Source organism: Anser anser (assembly GCF_964211835.1).
Source record: "Anser anser genome assembly, chromosome: 7".
NCBI lineage: Eukaryota > Metazoa > Chordata > Aves > Anseriformes > Anatidae > Anser > Anser anser.
The window spans coordinates 24,507,350-24,522,519 of NC_139727.1; the positions used below are offsets into that span (position 1 = coordinate 24,507,350).

At 35.8% G+C, this 15,170-nt stretch overlaps 1 protein-coding gene across 11 annotated transcripts in view; it reads right to left on the reverse strand.

The window, feature by feature from the left end:
• Positions 1 to 15,170, reverse strand: part of PLCE1 (phospholipase C epsilon 1) — a 160,628-nt gene that overhangs the window by 45,427 nt on the left and 100,031 nt on the right. For all 11 annotated transcript variants that reach the window (XR_014586530.1, XM_083843206.1, XM_083843208.1 and 8 more), the window contains 2 exons: positions 13,965 to 14,281; positions 251 to 396 (listed from right to left, as the gene is read on the reverse strand). Coding sequence is in view for 10 of the 11 variants with exons in the window: in XM_083843206.1 (XP_083699332.1) it covers positions 251 to 396; positions 13,965 to 14,281 (463 nt within the window). In the remaining variant the exon portion in view is untranslated. The remainder of the gene's footprint in view (positions 1 to 250; positions 397 to 13,964; positions 14,282 to 15,170) is intronic.

A 15,170-nucleotide genomic window follows, 5' to 3' on the forward strand; every position in this document is an offset into this window, starting at 1 on the left:
GTATGTTTTTTAACATATCATATTTAACATTTACCAGAAAAACTGATGGTGTCTCCCAAGCATTTTGAAAAAAATGCCTTTTAGCATGTTTAATTTTTTTAAAAAGGGATTATTAGAAAGTCACAGGGTGAGATGATGTAATTTACCAACAGATTTCTGTTCAGTCCATTGTTCTCCAGAGACATCTGCTTAACAGAAGTTGCAGTGTAATCTATCACTGAAAAGCCATTTAAAAAAGAGTTGCCAGTACCTTAGCCCTGCCAAAAACTCCATTACAGCATTGTAGTTGCCCATATTCCAGCAGCATTTTGCCACATGTACTAAATATGAGAAGACTTCTCGTTTCTCCTCCATAGAACCTGCAGTCAGGATCAGCCAGGTAACCCATGAGCTCACCTTGTAAAATAAAATGGACAGTACAGTCAGCCAGAGCAATGTTACTTGGAGCATTTGTGCACATCTAATATCTTTTGTCTCATTTTCCTTCTGCAAGGACGGTATCCGAGAAAAGACTATGCATGCACTTATGGCCATATCTCACATGCGTTACAAACACACCCGACACACAGACAAACTTGTGTTCCACAGTTAAATCATTAACTATTCTGATAATACTTAAAAAACAAAACAAAACAAACAAAAAAAAAAAACCAACTATACAGTAACAGATATTTTTCAGGTCACCGAAGAAGATGGCAGCTTAAGCTAGTGATGATTTCGAAAGCTGTCAGAGAGATCTGTAATGTAAATTCCCATTAACCCAGCTTACAAATCTCAGCCTCACCCTTGTTCTTACAACATGGAGAGTGAAAGTTGGTAAACTGTGTTTTTTATTTTCATGCACTAAATGCTTAAAATAATTAATACTACCTCTTTGCAAAATTATAAAAGAAGTAAAAAATAAGAAATTTCAGTTTCCTAAGTGTGACCATTCTACTCGCTTTTGTTTGATGATTAATTAATGCCAGAATTAGGAATTAACTTATTACAAGATTCTATTTGTATTAAGAAAAAAAAAAAGTTAAACTTTCATTTTAACAGTGTGCAGATTTTCTTTCCAGTTTATGTTCCCACAACATCCATAAAGAGTAGTTATATTTCACATGGCAACCTAATTCAAATCATCTATTCCTTTTTACAGTATAATTCCCCAGGGCTTCATTTTTGTCATTGTGTAAACACTTAGAAAGCAATAAACGTGATTTGTTTACTGACATCGAGTTCTATTCTTTGGTCCTGAAGGACTCAAGTGTTTACAGGCAATAGTAGTGTAAGGAGAGGCTTATAAAAACTGGAAAATGCTAGCTTACCTCTCACGGGGCATAGACTGTTTTATTTAAAAAAAAAAAAAAAAGTGTAAGAAATAAAATGAAAATGCATTTATAAGAAAAGAGAACAACTAAAAATATATAGATAGGACTTCCATTTATGCAAGTCTACACAGACACAATGTTTGAGTCTCACTCCTGAGGGAGAACAGCCAAAGAATATGAAAAATACGAGTTGCTAGTTAATCTTCCTGACACCCAAACCAACTGAGAACAACAAATGAGGAATATGCAAATGAGAAAAGCCCCAGCTCCAACATATGCAACGTATATGGATATAAAAAGGAATAAAATTGAATTCCCAAAGAAATGAGGCTATAAACTCATTCTGTCTCATCCTCAGGGATGCGTACCATAAGGTTGGGGACACTCTAACAGGACGTGAGGATCAGAGAACAGACCCGTTCAGTAGCAGCGTTCTACCTACTCCAACCCTCACCAAACAAAGTGGTTATGGAAGGTAGGAGCTGCAAGAAACACGCTTCCTGTCTAGCAGTAATCAAAAGATAAGAGGTTAGCTCTCGCTTCAGTAATTACTGTATGTTTTTATAACTAACATCTAACAATAGAAAAGACTTAGTAGAAGCAGATAGCCGGTACAGAGCTTTCAACAAAGGAGGAACAAACACCAGAGATACATGTTGTACATGTAAATATGCTCAAGGTGCTTTCCCAATCACAGCCTTTATGCAGACTGTTGTTATAGAGGCCACAACACACACAAAAAAAAATAATACAGCTATGAATATTGGCTGCCCTATAAGAGATACATTAAATCACTGCACCAGGTCTGAATGAGAACTTGAATTTAGTTGAAATTTTATCTGAAGTGCTCTACTGGTTATTCCTAAAATGTAAAAACTAAATCAGCTAAGAAGTGCATACCTGAAGAGGATCAGGGTATGGAAAAATACAAAAAACAGAACTGCATGACACAAGGGTCAGACAAGAGCACATACAGAATAAACTGATATTAAGTAAATGCATAAAAATAATCAGAAATTGTGAAACAAACCAGTTAAATCTGGGATTCAAGGTTGTCATAGACTTGTTTGTGTGTGCTGGAACAAAATTACATATTGATTTTGGATATTATTCTCACTTTCCAGAAATGGCTCTATTAGAGAATACAAATGCTAAACACGCAATAATAATAACAGAAAAAATAATAACATTTATTTGTTATGAAATACCAAGTGTGGTAATGACAGTTTGATTAATCTGTGTTTAATTATTTTAGATAATAATATAATTTTAATCAGATCTGTTTTAATCTAAGGTAATAGAGATGTAATGGTCAGGGGAGAACGGTATCAAAACTGATAAAGAATGTCTAAGAAGGCTTTTGAATTTAGACTCCTCACTAAGAAGCAACTTGAATCTAGGACAGTTACTTGTTGAAATTTTATTTAATAGAGAGTTTAGAACTGCTATAAACATTTATGATGATCTCTTACAAACACTGTAAAACAAACAAAAAATGATAAAGGTCAGCATGAGCAAGCCTTTGCAGCCTCGAGATGGCATATGTATATGTAAGAGCAAACTAAGGGTGCAAAAGGCAGTAGTCTCCCATGAAGTTTATGCTCACTCCTTCTGCAGGACAAGAATAGACTTACAGGAAGAGCAGAAAACATTTAGAAAATCTTTCACTAAACAAGAAGGAAAAATAAAGTGTCTGAATATCCAAACTACAAAACATAATGGGCAAAGGAAAATATAAAGCTCTGGGCAGATTCAAGAGACGGAACTGAACGTCTAAAGATGCACCACACCACCAAAAAACACTGAACATGCCTGCTTTAGAATCTGCAGAATTTCCAAATTTTCTGGAGATGAGGAGCAGGCTGTGAGGTTTCTGTCAGAGGCAGATAAGAGAAAATTTCATTCATATTGTTTTACATGTTGCTGAATTTAGGAATGAAATAAAATTGTCCCTCTGTGTATGCTACAGGCTGCATTTAATTTTCATATGGCTTTTATGTCATATTTAGTAGTAGCCAGGAGTATAAATTGACTTTTCTGGTGGTTCTGAATAGCATCAGCTCTCCATAAAATTTTTCTTCAAATTATGAAGAGACTTTTAGTTCATTAATCTGAATGCACCATATAACACCCAGAAAGGGGTATTTTTTTCTTAAAAAGCACAATAGCCTAGTACTCCAAAATGGATTTCTTGGGAGGTTTCATCACTGAGATTAGAAGTGAGGCCACTAAAAGGCAACAGCACTGTCACAGAGGAGGCAGCAGAGAAAAGGAGCTGTGAACAAAGGCCATTTCATTTCATTCAGCGATGTTTTTGCTGAGCACTGTGGCTAATATCTGCAACAGCTTTCCTACTCTGTGCTTTTCAAGTTGAGGACAGCTGGAAAAGGAAGAGAGTTCAGTCAGGTAACAGAGCTGAGGGAGCATTACTCCCAAATTAAATGTTGCCCTGGAGCCCAGCTAGGAAGCAAGCATAGAATTAACAAGCAGAACTATCAGTTATCCATTTAAAATGCCACAGGGGACATTTATCATAGAAATTTTGAAGGTGGGAAATCTGCTTGAATCAGAAGGCTTTAAAGGAGCAGAAAACTGAAGCTGAACTTTAGCTGACTGAGGTCACTTCCCAGCTCTAAATGCCCTGAAAATTTTATTCTGCCCAGGCAGATTGAACTGATGGATCCAAAAACTTTATCCTGAAGATCAATATTCTGAAGCTCTTAAATGCATACTGAAATAACTTCCGTGTGGCATTAATTTGATGTGATCATTCATAATGACCATAGCTAAAATGAACCACATGCAACCACCACTGGAATGCAGGTAAGTTGAAAGAACCGTGATCTTCAGGAAACATCATGTATGACAGCTGAGAAGAAACTTAGGTATGTTAATTAAAACATACACACATTAAACTATACTCAGTAGGCATACTCCTGAATTTGCTATTTACTGAAAAATATGTGAGCTGTGCAGAGAACATGCTCAAAGGTATGCCTCCATAGGAATCACTGACATTCTCAAACAACTGTATGCTGGATCCCCAAAGTACCTTATAATGCATATAATGCATTTTTGCTGCCTGGGATGCATAAAGCTTCCTCTCCACAGATGGTATTCAAGAACTTTTTACAAGGGTGTGGAGTGGTAGGACAAGGAGTATGACTTTAAACTGAAAGAGGGGATATCTGATATAAGGAAGAAATTCTTCACTATGAGGGTGGTGAGGCACTGGAATATGCTGTCAAGAGAAGCCGTGGGTGCCCCATCCTTGAAAGTGCTCAAAGCTAGGCTGGATGGGGCTTTGAGCAACCTGGTCTAGTGGGAGGTGTCCATGCCTATGGCAGGCGGGGTGGAACTGGGTGGTCTTTAAGGTCCCTTCCAACCCAAACCATTCTGTGCTTCTACAATTCTATGAACTAACAAGCTCTTCAAGATTTTCATTCAAATGAAGGTTCAGAAGTGTCATTCCTCAGATGCTGTCTATGTTCATCTGAGCTAGCTGCATCTCACATAACAGAAGAGCAGAGAACAGCCCTGTATGGAAATTACCTGGAAGTTGTAATGAAAACCCTGTTTTTCCACTTTGGCACGCCAAGTAGCACAGACTGTGTTTTGCAGTGGACTTGTTCTCTATTGCTAAAGCCAAGTGTGATCTCTACTTCCAAGAGGGGGTTTCCAGCATGAGGAACTGAGCAATAGGAGGCTCCTTCCTGGCCAGAAGCAGACACTGACTTCTGGACACTTCAGCTAGCTGGATACAGAACTGGAACCTCTTCTTCCAGCAGTTCCTTCCTGGGTGGCTTGCAGAGCCACCAGCTGCATCGCACACGAGGAGCACCTCACCCAAGGACGAAATCCCATCAGGCAGCCAGCTAGTTATCAGGCTGCAGCTACAGCAGCACGAAGGCTTTGCAGCTGCTGCGATGCCTGAACAAACCGGCTCTGGGACCAGAGGCAGTACACCCCAGCCAAAAGAGTGTTCAATAGCAGCCTTGCCAAAAAGATCAAAATACTTTGCAAGTATTCCTCAGAATCAGCAGTAACACTTTTTGAATCAAGTTTTTGTGTTAGATATCCCATTAACACCAAATCACAATCTACATATTGATATTTTTAAGATGATTTCCTTAGTTTATTTTTTTCACAGTCTACTTATATAATTCTGTTTACGTAACTCATTTTAAACTCCCTTTAGAACAGAAATCATCACAGCAAGCCTATAATTAGATTTCCGCTGCACTGCTGATGAGTCTGAAAAGTATGAGAAAATGTATCCTGGCTTCATTACTATAATCCACATGACAGCAAGACACAAGAAAAGTCATAAATTGAAACACAATCCACTCAAGTTGATAATAACATCCGTCTTCCCATTCAGATGGATAAAAACAAGTGTCTTTCAGGGTTACTACACTGCAATATTAAATAGTAAAAAAAAAAAAAGTATCAAATAGATACTTAGTGAAGATTTAAGTATTTTCTAGTCATCAAATACAGATAAGCACTTGAACATTATGCCAAATTTCAGTTTGTAAAGAAGCCTCATTAAGAAGTTTTCAGAAGTACAAGAGCCTCCTTTAAATTTGAGCCTGAGCACAACAGTATCTGCATCAGACAACTGGGCAATGCAAACTGAAGCTGATGAATGATCTCAGGCACAGTAACACATATTGATCTATACAATTCTAGGTGTTTTTTGTTTTGTTTTGTTTTGTTTGTTTTTAATTACACTACCCCAGCTCTTATGTTTCCAAGGCTTTTTCAGCAATTCCCATGTTACATACTTCAGAGGGTAACGCTACATGGAAGAAATGATGTCTTCTATTTTTATATTACATTTTTAGCAACTTCATAATACTTGGGAGATGCAGCTTTCATAGGTGAACTTAGCTAATGCAGCTGTCTACCTGAAGTTTAACATTTACCACTGGTACCAAGTTAAAAAAGATTACAATACATACCTTCTCTAGCACCAACCATGTTAAAATAAGCCATGAACTTCTTGCTAGAATAAACTGTAACTGATTCAACTACTACCTACACCGAAGCAAGAAAGATAGCAATTTTAATACTGACTAACTGAGGAGTTTCATGAGGGACTTCTCTGTATGGGAAGTCTCTGAATACAAAACAAGAAGTTGATTTTGCAGTTACCCAAAGGGTAAGCACGACAATCTGTAACCCATTTAGCCAAGCTATTCTGCTTGTAATGATCTTGTTTGACAAACCAGGAAATTTAAGTAAAACCTGAAAAACATGAAAAATCCATGTAAAACAATAACCCTCATCAATTAAGCAGTATTTATGGTAAGAGGAAGAAACTTACATTATCTTGTTTAATAGTATAATTCTTATTATATCAGTGTACCCTGATTTCTCCCTCTTTAAAAAAAACATAATTCACCTCTCACAATATTAAAAAAATTCTTTCCAGAAACTAAAATTATTGTTAAGGGAAGTTATTCTTAAAACTATATGGAGCAAATTCATGTTTACGAGGCTTTTAAAAACTCTCTCAGTATGCAGCGTTAGCACTGATCAGATGGCACCCATGAGTTCCTTTGTACTGCAAAAGGCACAAACCCATCAGTGCATACTGATGATTGTAAGGGTCCAAGAATTGAACACAGCATTGCCTTATACTAAACAGGCTTCACTAAAGTTTCTTTATCAAGTTTTTGGGCTTTCAGTATAATATGCAACATAATTTTCAGATGCGTTTTTAAAATCTGTGTATTTTAAATTGCAAGTCTTATGAACAGATGGTTCACTTTACATGCTTGAGTGAAATTATATAACCTTACAAAGAACATTTACCATTTTAAATCTGATTAAACACTATTCCAAACAAGGACTGGAAACAGTTTGATATTTGTACAAACACAATCTTTTAAAAAGTATTATGCAAACCCATTTAGGCACTGCAAAAAAATGCTGAACTAAGAGACAGAGCGCAATATTTATTTACATTCCATAATTTCAGTAAAATGATATGTCTCTGTTTTGTGAGTAGGGGATTTAAATTTTGTCTTGAATGACAATGAAGAAAACTTACAAATTTAACCCATTAAAATAAAACTATTGTTATAATTTATTTTGCCAAATAGCCAGCTTTGTTATTAACTTTACTGAATCCAGGAACAGCTTAGTAAATGCTGAAATCACATCCATAGCAGTGCTGCTCTGGAGTAGTTCAGACATTTTAACCTTCTTCTTTGGCATCTTAATCTTTCAAAAAATCACCTTATGTATTGAACTTCTTATTTTGTATTCTCACTTCTACAGCTAGACTAAGATCAGGCTAGCTGTTTGAATGATCTTTCAATCTGGTACAACTTTCGGTCTAAAATGTCACAATTGCTTCATATGAATATCTCAGCGTGGAATATTAAATGCTTCGTTCTAATTTTTTATTGCTTTCTTTTACTTGAAGCTGTGGCCAGAAAAGGTCAAGTTAACAAAACAGCCTCTTTCCATGTTTGTATAAAGCAATGCTCGAAGTTATTTAAAATGTTAGCAAACATATGCTTTCAACATATAAATTGAAATTGTGTTGCTTTTGTAGAGAGACACAGGCTGGGAGTAAAAACCATAAACGTGCAAGAGACTGGAAGGGCAAGGATATGGAAAAAATAAAAATAAAAATATAAAAGGAGGTGCCCAGGAAGAGTGTGGAATAAAGGTAAATACACAAAGGAGAATACATGGTAATGCACAGGAATCAAAAAAAGAGATGGAAAAAAAGTATGTTGTTACAATTTTCAGGGTCCTAAAACCTGCTTAGCTACCATTCTCCTAATCTTTTCCTAGCTACCAAGGCTCTGCTAACTCTATAGAATCTCGTTGATAGTTTTGTCCCATAGTTTTTATATACCCAATAAAACTAAGATTCTGGTAATCATTAAAAAAAAATGATAAATTGCTAAGTATTGACTCATATTATAACATCTTTAAAAAACATTATTCCTTGAAAGCTCCCTTAAAGATCTAGAGATGAACAACTGATGCACCCAGATCCATATTCTTTCTCTCTCACATAATTTTTCAGCCATTTTCATACCCATTCAGGCACTCAGAATGGCACCCTCCTCTCCTCCTTTCCTTATAGTCTGGAATAGTCTCTTCAGTCATCTCTAATTCTTTTTAAAAAACGTGTTTATGTTTACTGAAATAACCCGCTTTTTAATGTAATGCACAGATAAATGAGAACGTCTCTCTATCAAAGCAGAAAAGTATATGACTATTATTGTTACATGTACAGTCTTAGAAAATCAAAAAGCCTCAAAATACAATAGTTTTGTAAAGCTAGACTACTGTATTTCAGTCTCCTCCTTCCACGATAGCTGCTAATTCACAATCAACTCTTAATTATGCTTAATGACAGGAAAGACTATGTCTTTAGCTTGATCCACTGCCTTAATCTTACAAAACTCTATAATCAATTCCATATTATTAGAAGCCAATGAAATATCTGCTGTGCCCAGCTGATGAGTACATGTTATGCCCAAGTCTCCATTATCACATACCTACAGTTTTAATGAAACTTTTTAAGAATATGGGCTTTATTTAGTTGGTGATACTGAATGTGTATAGCCCCAAATCTTCATGAAAAAGAAAAAAAAATAGCAAAATACCTTCTTAATTATCTGTGTATACATGGCACAAGCTATAATTCAGCTTTAAATTCTGCTAGCACGGTAAAAATAATTAAAAAAATAATCTAAGAATCTAAATCATCTCACATTATTTGAAGTATCTACAGGTAGATTTGCCTCTTCTACTCTTCTAAATCTGAAATAAATACTGAATCAAAGTTACATGCTATAAACTGGTACAAGTAACAGACTCGCATTTTTTTCTCACATACATCTGGTTTAGCAATATATTTATTATTACCTATATAAGGATACTATGCATCCTTAGAATACACAGAAAAAAATTCCTCTACCAGAAAAAGATTAGGGAAGTGTTAATCCCCTATTGCAACACTTCCAAGTTTGGAGCTATATACTTTTTAAAAACACAGGAAAAGTCCATCATTTCAAAGAAGGCTTCCTTTACTACCTTGTGGTAGTAAAAACAGAATTGGAAGAAACTTAGAATATTCTACCAAACTTATTTTGTAAACTCTTATTAGGCAGCCATTGTTGAAAATTTGAACTAAATGCATTCACTGTATCTGAAGCAGTGTTTCTTCAAATGGTTATAAAGAAGTAATAGGTGCTGATACTAACAGGTGGGGAAGCGGATAATCCGTAGGAATAGAACACAAGGAATAAAACATAGGAATATAGCACAACATTTCCTATAAACAAAGTCTCCATTCAGCCACATTTCGATGACCTAGAATGCACTGCCCAGAAGACCTGTAGATGCAATACAGGTATAATTTTCTCTCAATGTTATATAATTTTCTCTCATGTTTTCCTAAATCCAACAAAATTTCTTGCTTGTTTTTCAGTGTTTGATGCCACATTATTGTATTACCGCAACAAAGCAATTGATTGGATCTGTTCTTCACATGTGTATTAGCACCTTGTTAATTAAGAACACCACGATGCTTTTCTTCCTAAGCAGAAAAAACTATTTATTTGCTCTGTTAACTCTGAAATATGCTCATTGCAGATGCATTAGGAGCATGGTCTCATTTCCCTCAGTTCTTTTCTGCCCCTCATTAAATAACTCATAATTATTTTAGAGTAATCTGGATTCATTCTGCAATGTAGCATGTAATCATAGTGATTCCATAATATTTTTCATTGGCATCTCTTATCCTTCTGTGGTTATTCAGCATTTTTAACTTTTTGTTTTTTTTCAAGTCTAGTGCATCTACTCCACATGTTGAAAAGTTCTTTCACTCTTTCATTATTTTTTAATTTCATTTTTTCAACTATTTCTTAAACAATAGTAACCAGCCTTTCTATAGCAGCATCACAGAAATCATTTAAACTTCAGTGGCAATCTCCACCATGACTATCATCTTCCTATGCCACCTCTAGGGAAGTCTATGTATCTACACATCTATATATCTAAAGGTTGGAATTTTTTAGTGACAGGACTAGATGTCACATGAACTTCAATCTGTATGAAAGCTCCATCACAGTAAATCCTGCAGACAAACTACAACTTTAACAGATTACGAGAATTTTATTTCCCTGTGAATATTTTATTTCCCTCTGAATTTCTGTACAAACTTGAGAGCTGGAACAGCCCAAATTTTTTAGAATACAGATGAAATGTATTCAGAGAATATATTTGCCTTTGAAAGTGATTCCATTTTGAGTTTACTTCACAGAGCATTCACAACTGACCTTTCTCCCAACATACTTTTGAAACAAGTCATTGAGTGTTCAAGCTCCTTGTGGCAGCCATCTCTATTAACACACAGGAAATAAACTGATGCTTGGAAACCCATGACAAGATAAAACAGGGGGAAATATATTACATCTGAATACCCTCCAGTAACTATGCCAGATCTGAGCCATAACCATGCTCTCTTAAACAAAGGCAGTTTCTGTTTTCTAGCCTCAAAAGTACAGGATTTGCCAGTTGCACGTTTGTGCTACTTACTATTCATGTAGTGTTTGACAGTAGCTTTAATCTGTGCTATCCATCTTCAGTGTGTCTACACTACTTACTACTACTATTTTTTTCCTATCATTCTTGATAGCAAACACCTTCTCCTGTGTAAGTCCTCTTTAGATGTCTCTTAGACTCTATTGAAGTCTAAATACTGTAATCAGTGTTAAAAAACAACAAACAAACAAACAAATTTACTGAAATACCCTGCAGATAAGAGCCAGGAAAAATGAATAGAATAGAATAGTACAGTTGGAAGGGACCTATAAAGATCATCCAGTCCAACTGCCTGACCTCTTCAGGGCTAACCAAAAGTTAAAGCATATTACTGAGGACATTGTCCAAGTGGTCCAAGTGCCCCCTGAACAGGCATGGGGCATCAACTACCTCGCTAGGAAGCCTGTTCCAGTGCTTGATCACCACCACATTTTTCCTAATATCCAGTCTGAACCTCCCCTGGCACAGCTGTATGCTGTTCCACTGTGTTGCTGTTCTGTCACTGGCAACCAGGGAGAAGAGACCAACACCTCCATCTCCACTTCCAATAATTTATATTAAGCAACATTAACCAACAGCAAATAGAAAGGTTTAAAAAATATATATTAGAAAATTTTCACAATATGTATATACCTCACTAGTGACAATATTTAAATTACTTACATCTAGAAAACAACAGTTTTGTAACAGTAAAAATATTTAAAGTAGAAGGGAACCATGTGATGTTTCCCAGCACCTAGAGCTTGATCACGCACTCTAGTCAATGGCAGTTTGCAACTTCACTGAAGAGCAGGGCTTATGATGTTACTGGAATTTGAGCAGCAAATACCACTAGTAAAATTTACATTTCTAAGACCAGAATTTTCCCTACTTTTCACCAAAGCTCACTTTTTAAATAATATTTCAATAATTTAAAATTAATATTATTTTAATTAATAATTTATTTTATAATAGTACTCCAGTGCTCATTCAAAGCTTCCATAAAAATGTCAGCATTTATTCCATTAAATAAAAGCAAAGTTCCTCTGTATCACAAAATGGCAATTTTTGATTGCTGTTTTGAACAAGTGTTACAAACAAGTGTTCCTCATTAATATATATCAGAAAAATGACTAAAAAGCATATTGCTATATGAAAAATCCTCTATATACTAGAATTGCTCATTTAAAAGAACAATGCCATGAAATTATTTTTTCCCATTGTGTATCAGAAGCCCGTCATCTTAAAATTCATTCTGGCTCCCACATTATAAATACACCACAGCATTTCTATAGGAGATGCCAAAAAAAATCAGCAGGCACTCTCTGACTTTTGCCAACAAAAGCATGACTCTTTGCACAGGAATTTTCTTGCCATTTATAAACAAAGACATTTTGGAAGTTCACGCCTGTGATTCGCTGTGGCAACTGATACACTCCACCATAAGATAAAGCAGATTGCAAAAATAATCCACTGCACTAAACATTATATGAACTATGCACCATATATTCAGGAATTAATTAAAATATGAAAAATTATCCTGTAGCATTAATAGACAAAAAATGCAAGACTACAAAATTGCAAAGTCACAAACCTCTAACACTAAAAGATAATGTAGAATATTTTACCAAGTAACAACTTGGAAGTTAAACTTCACTTTGACATGGAATAATCTTAGTCAATTCTGACAAGACTTCTTCACCACTTATTTGCCCTTCCATCTCGTTGACTGTTTCAGTGGCAGAACACATGAAGGTCAGTCTCATCTGTACAGAAGTGTTCCAACCAACTACTCTGGCACCATGCCTCACCACAGCACACAGGAGCTTGAGCACTTCACCTTTTTCCCACTGCCCTCCCTACAGTGATTGCCGTAAGAGAAATACCACAGGGACCTGAGCTGGATCAGAAGCTTGATTTCCCCTCCAGCTATGCACCAGACACAGTATTTTCTAAAATACAGTAACTAGAGCTAACTTTTCTAGGCTCTGTCTAAAGACTGAATATTGCAGTTGCAATTTTTATTTATGTTCCTATAATAGAATTAGGTGAGAGAAGCCAACATATTTACAGTATCTTAGTTCCTGTATCTCAGTAACACGCAAGAAGCAGGAACACTTTGAAGCATGCTATATATTCGGTCTCTGATTCTTATTTGCCCAAGAAGCAGGAAGTTCACTGGGGGTTAATACATACTCTGCTCTATCTACTTAAATTTGTGCTGTCTTCTTGATGCTTGCACAATTTTCATCTTTTATTAAAGCATAAGAATGCATTGGATGACCAACTGAAAAAGCAGAAGTCAAGACTATATTTATTTCATTCCAATTCTACGATTTTTAAAACTGTTAATATTGCATGTGGTTCACATACACACAAACAAAAGAAACTGTTCCATTTTTCTGTAGCTGAAACCTGAGGTTTTATTCATCAGACTTTTTTTGTTGTTGTTTGGTTTTGGTTTGTTTTATTTTGTTTGTTTGTTTTTCTATTAAACTCATCAGCAGACCACCTCATGAATAACAATTAAAAATTTTAGTAAACAGTTCAGGATTTGGCTCATGGAAATCTGTCATGCCAAACAACAATTCTTGTATAATAACATTCAAGACACACATAGTGGTTACATAAATAAATAAATAGTGCAGGTTAGTGTAGTTATATTATACAGAACACAGAAACTTCTAGTTTATAATACTTCTGTGCTGACTCCTAAGATCACGCTTAGTCTACAAAAGCCCAAAACAAATAAATAAAACTCCAGCTCCTGAACAAAATAATAAACTGACTGAAAGTATACCCAACACTGTCAGTATAAATACAAAGAAATACAAGGCTGTATTTTTTTTCTTCCTGTTTACTTTGCAACATGCAAGAAAAACTTAGATTGCAGGTTTCAAAATTCACCGAGCAAATCGGTCACATAACTCCTATCAAATTCAGTGGAAGTTATTTGGCTAAATTCCCTGGTCATCTTCATTTACACTTTAAAAAACTGTCTTTACAGATGAACTCTTCTCTGAGGGATATAAAAAAATAACTAACCCACAGGTAACAACCTTTATGAAAAGTAATTCAGAAGTTTGGTCTTACCTCATTAAATCTTGTCACAAGATCTTCTACAGCATTATGTTCACCATTTGGGGAAGAAAGGATAGTAGCAGATATGGAAGCTTTAATACATGGAAGCTTGCTTTGACATTCAGCATTACCCAAATCCCTGGTTAAAAAGCAGAGGTAGTCAATGGGTAAGACTTTGCGGTAGAGCTCCTGTTCCTGCTCAGTCAGAATGCTGGCAACCTCCTCCGGGAACTGAATGAGGTGCTGCAGGTCCACCAGCTCTTTGCTGATACCAGCCACATTGGAGGGAAGGACACTGGAGCCGGCCATAGATGTACACACTTGGCGTTCTAAAACAAAACAAATAAAAATTTTATTACGTTTCTCTTCCTTTAACTCCGACTGTGCTGTGCAAAAGTAAGACATCTTGTTCCTTTTGTTCTTGTAAACCATTCATTCATTTACTCAGCCATACAGTAATTTATAATTACTTTATATTTAAACAACCTAACACATTCTTTTAGTTGGGGTCTTTCCATATACATCTATAAAACTACACCTGGTATTAGCTAGACAGCTGGTAACTGGGGCTTCTGAGATTGTTGAGTTACCTGCCAAAATGTGCTTGCTTCTTGACTTGTCCAAACACCTGATTCCATCATCTGCAGTCCTGCCAAAACTCCAAATAAAAGGATCGTCTTGGCAGGGTATGGCTCTGTTTCAACTCCATATTAGAGTCAGCAGTACAGAGGGATTTGAGGCCTAGACTGGGGCAGCAGGACTCTCTTGGCACAAGAAATAATGTATAATAATATAGCACAACCCACGTTGTTACTGCATTGCTTCACATTCCTCTTGCTGTAAGACGCAACTCATCTGAACTCACTGCATTGGAAAACTAAATGTCTGAAGTTACAAAACATTTTTCATTCCTCTGGGAAAATGCATATATTTGGGAGTATGCATGTTTTATCCATTATTACAAAAGATTCATGGAAGTTTTTTTAATATCCTAGCAGCAATGTCCCTTGAAAAATAAAACTTTTCCTAAGAAGGAAGAAGCCAAGCTTTGTAAGACCATGTAGAAAGCCTGAAATATCAACACAATGATTCCAAAATAGTTAGTATGAGTCTTCCGACTAAATAAGTTTAGAATGGGTATTCTGAACAATAATTTTTCAAGAATTACTTAAATATATAAACAGTCATAGTAGTATATTCTGTACTCATCTTCCTTCC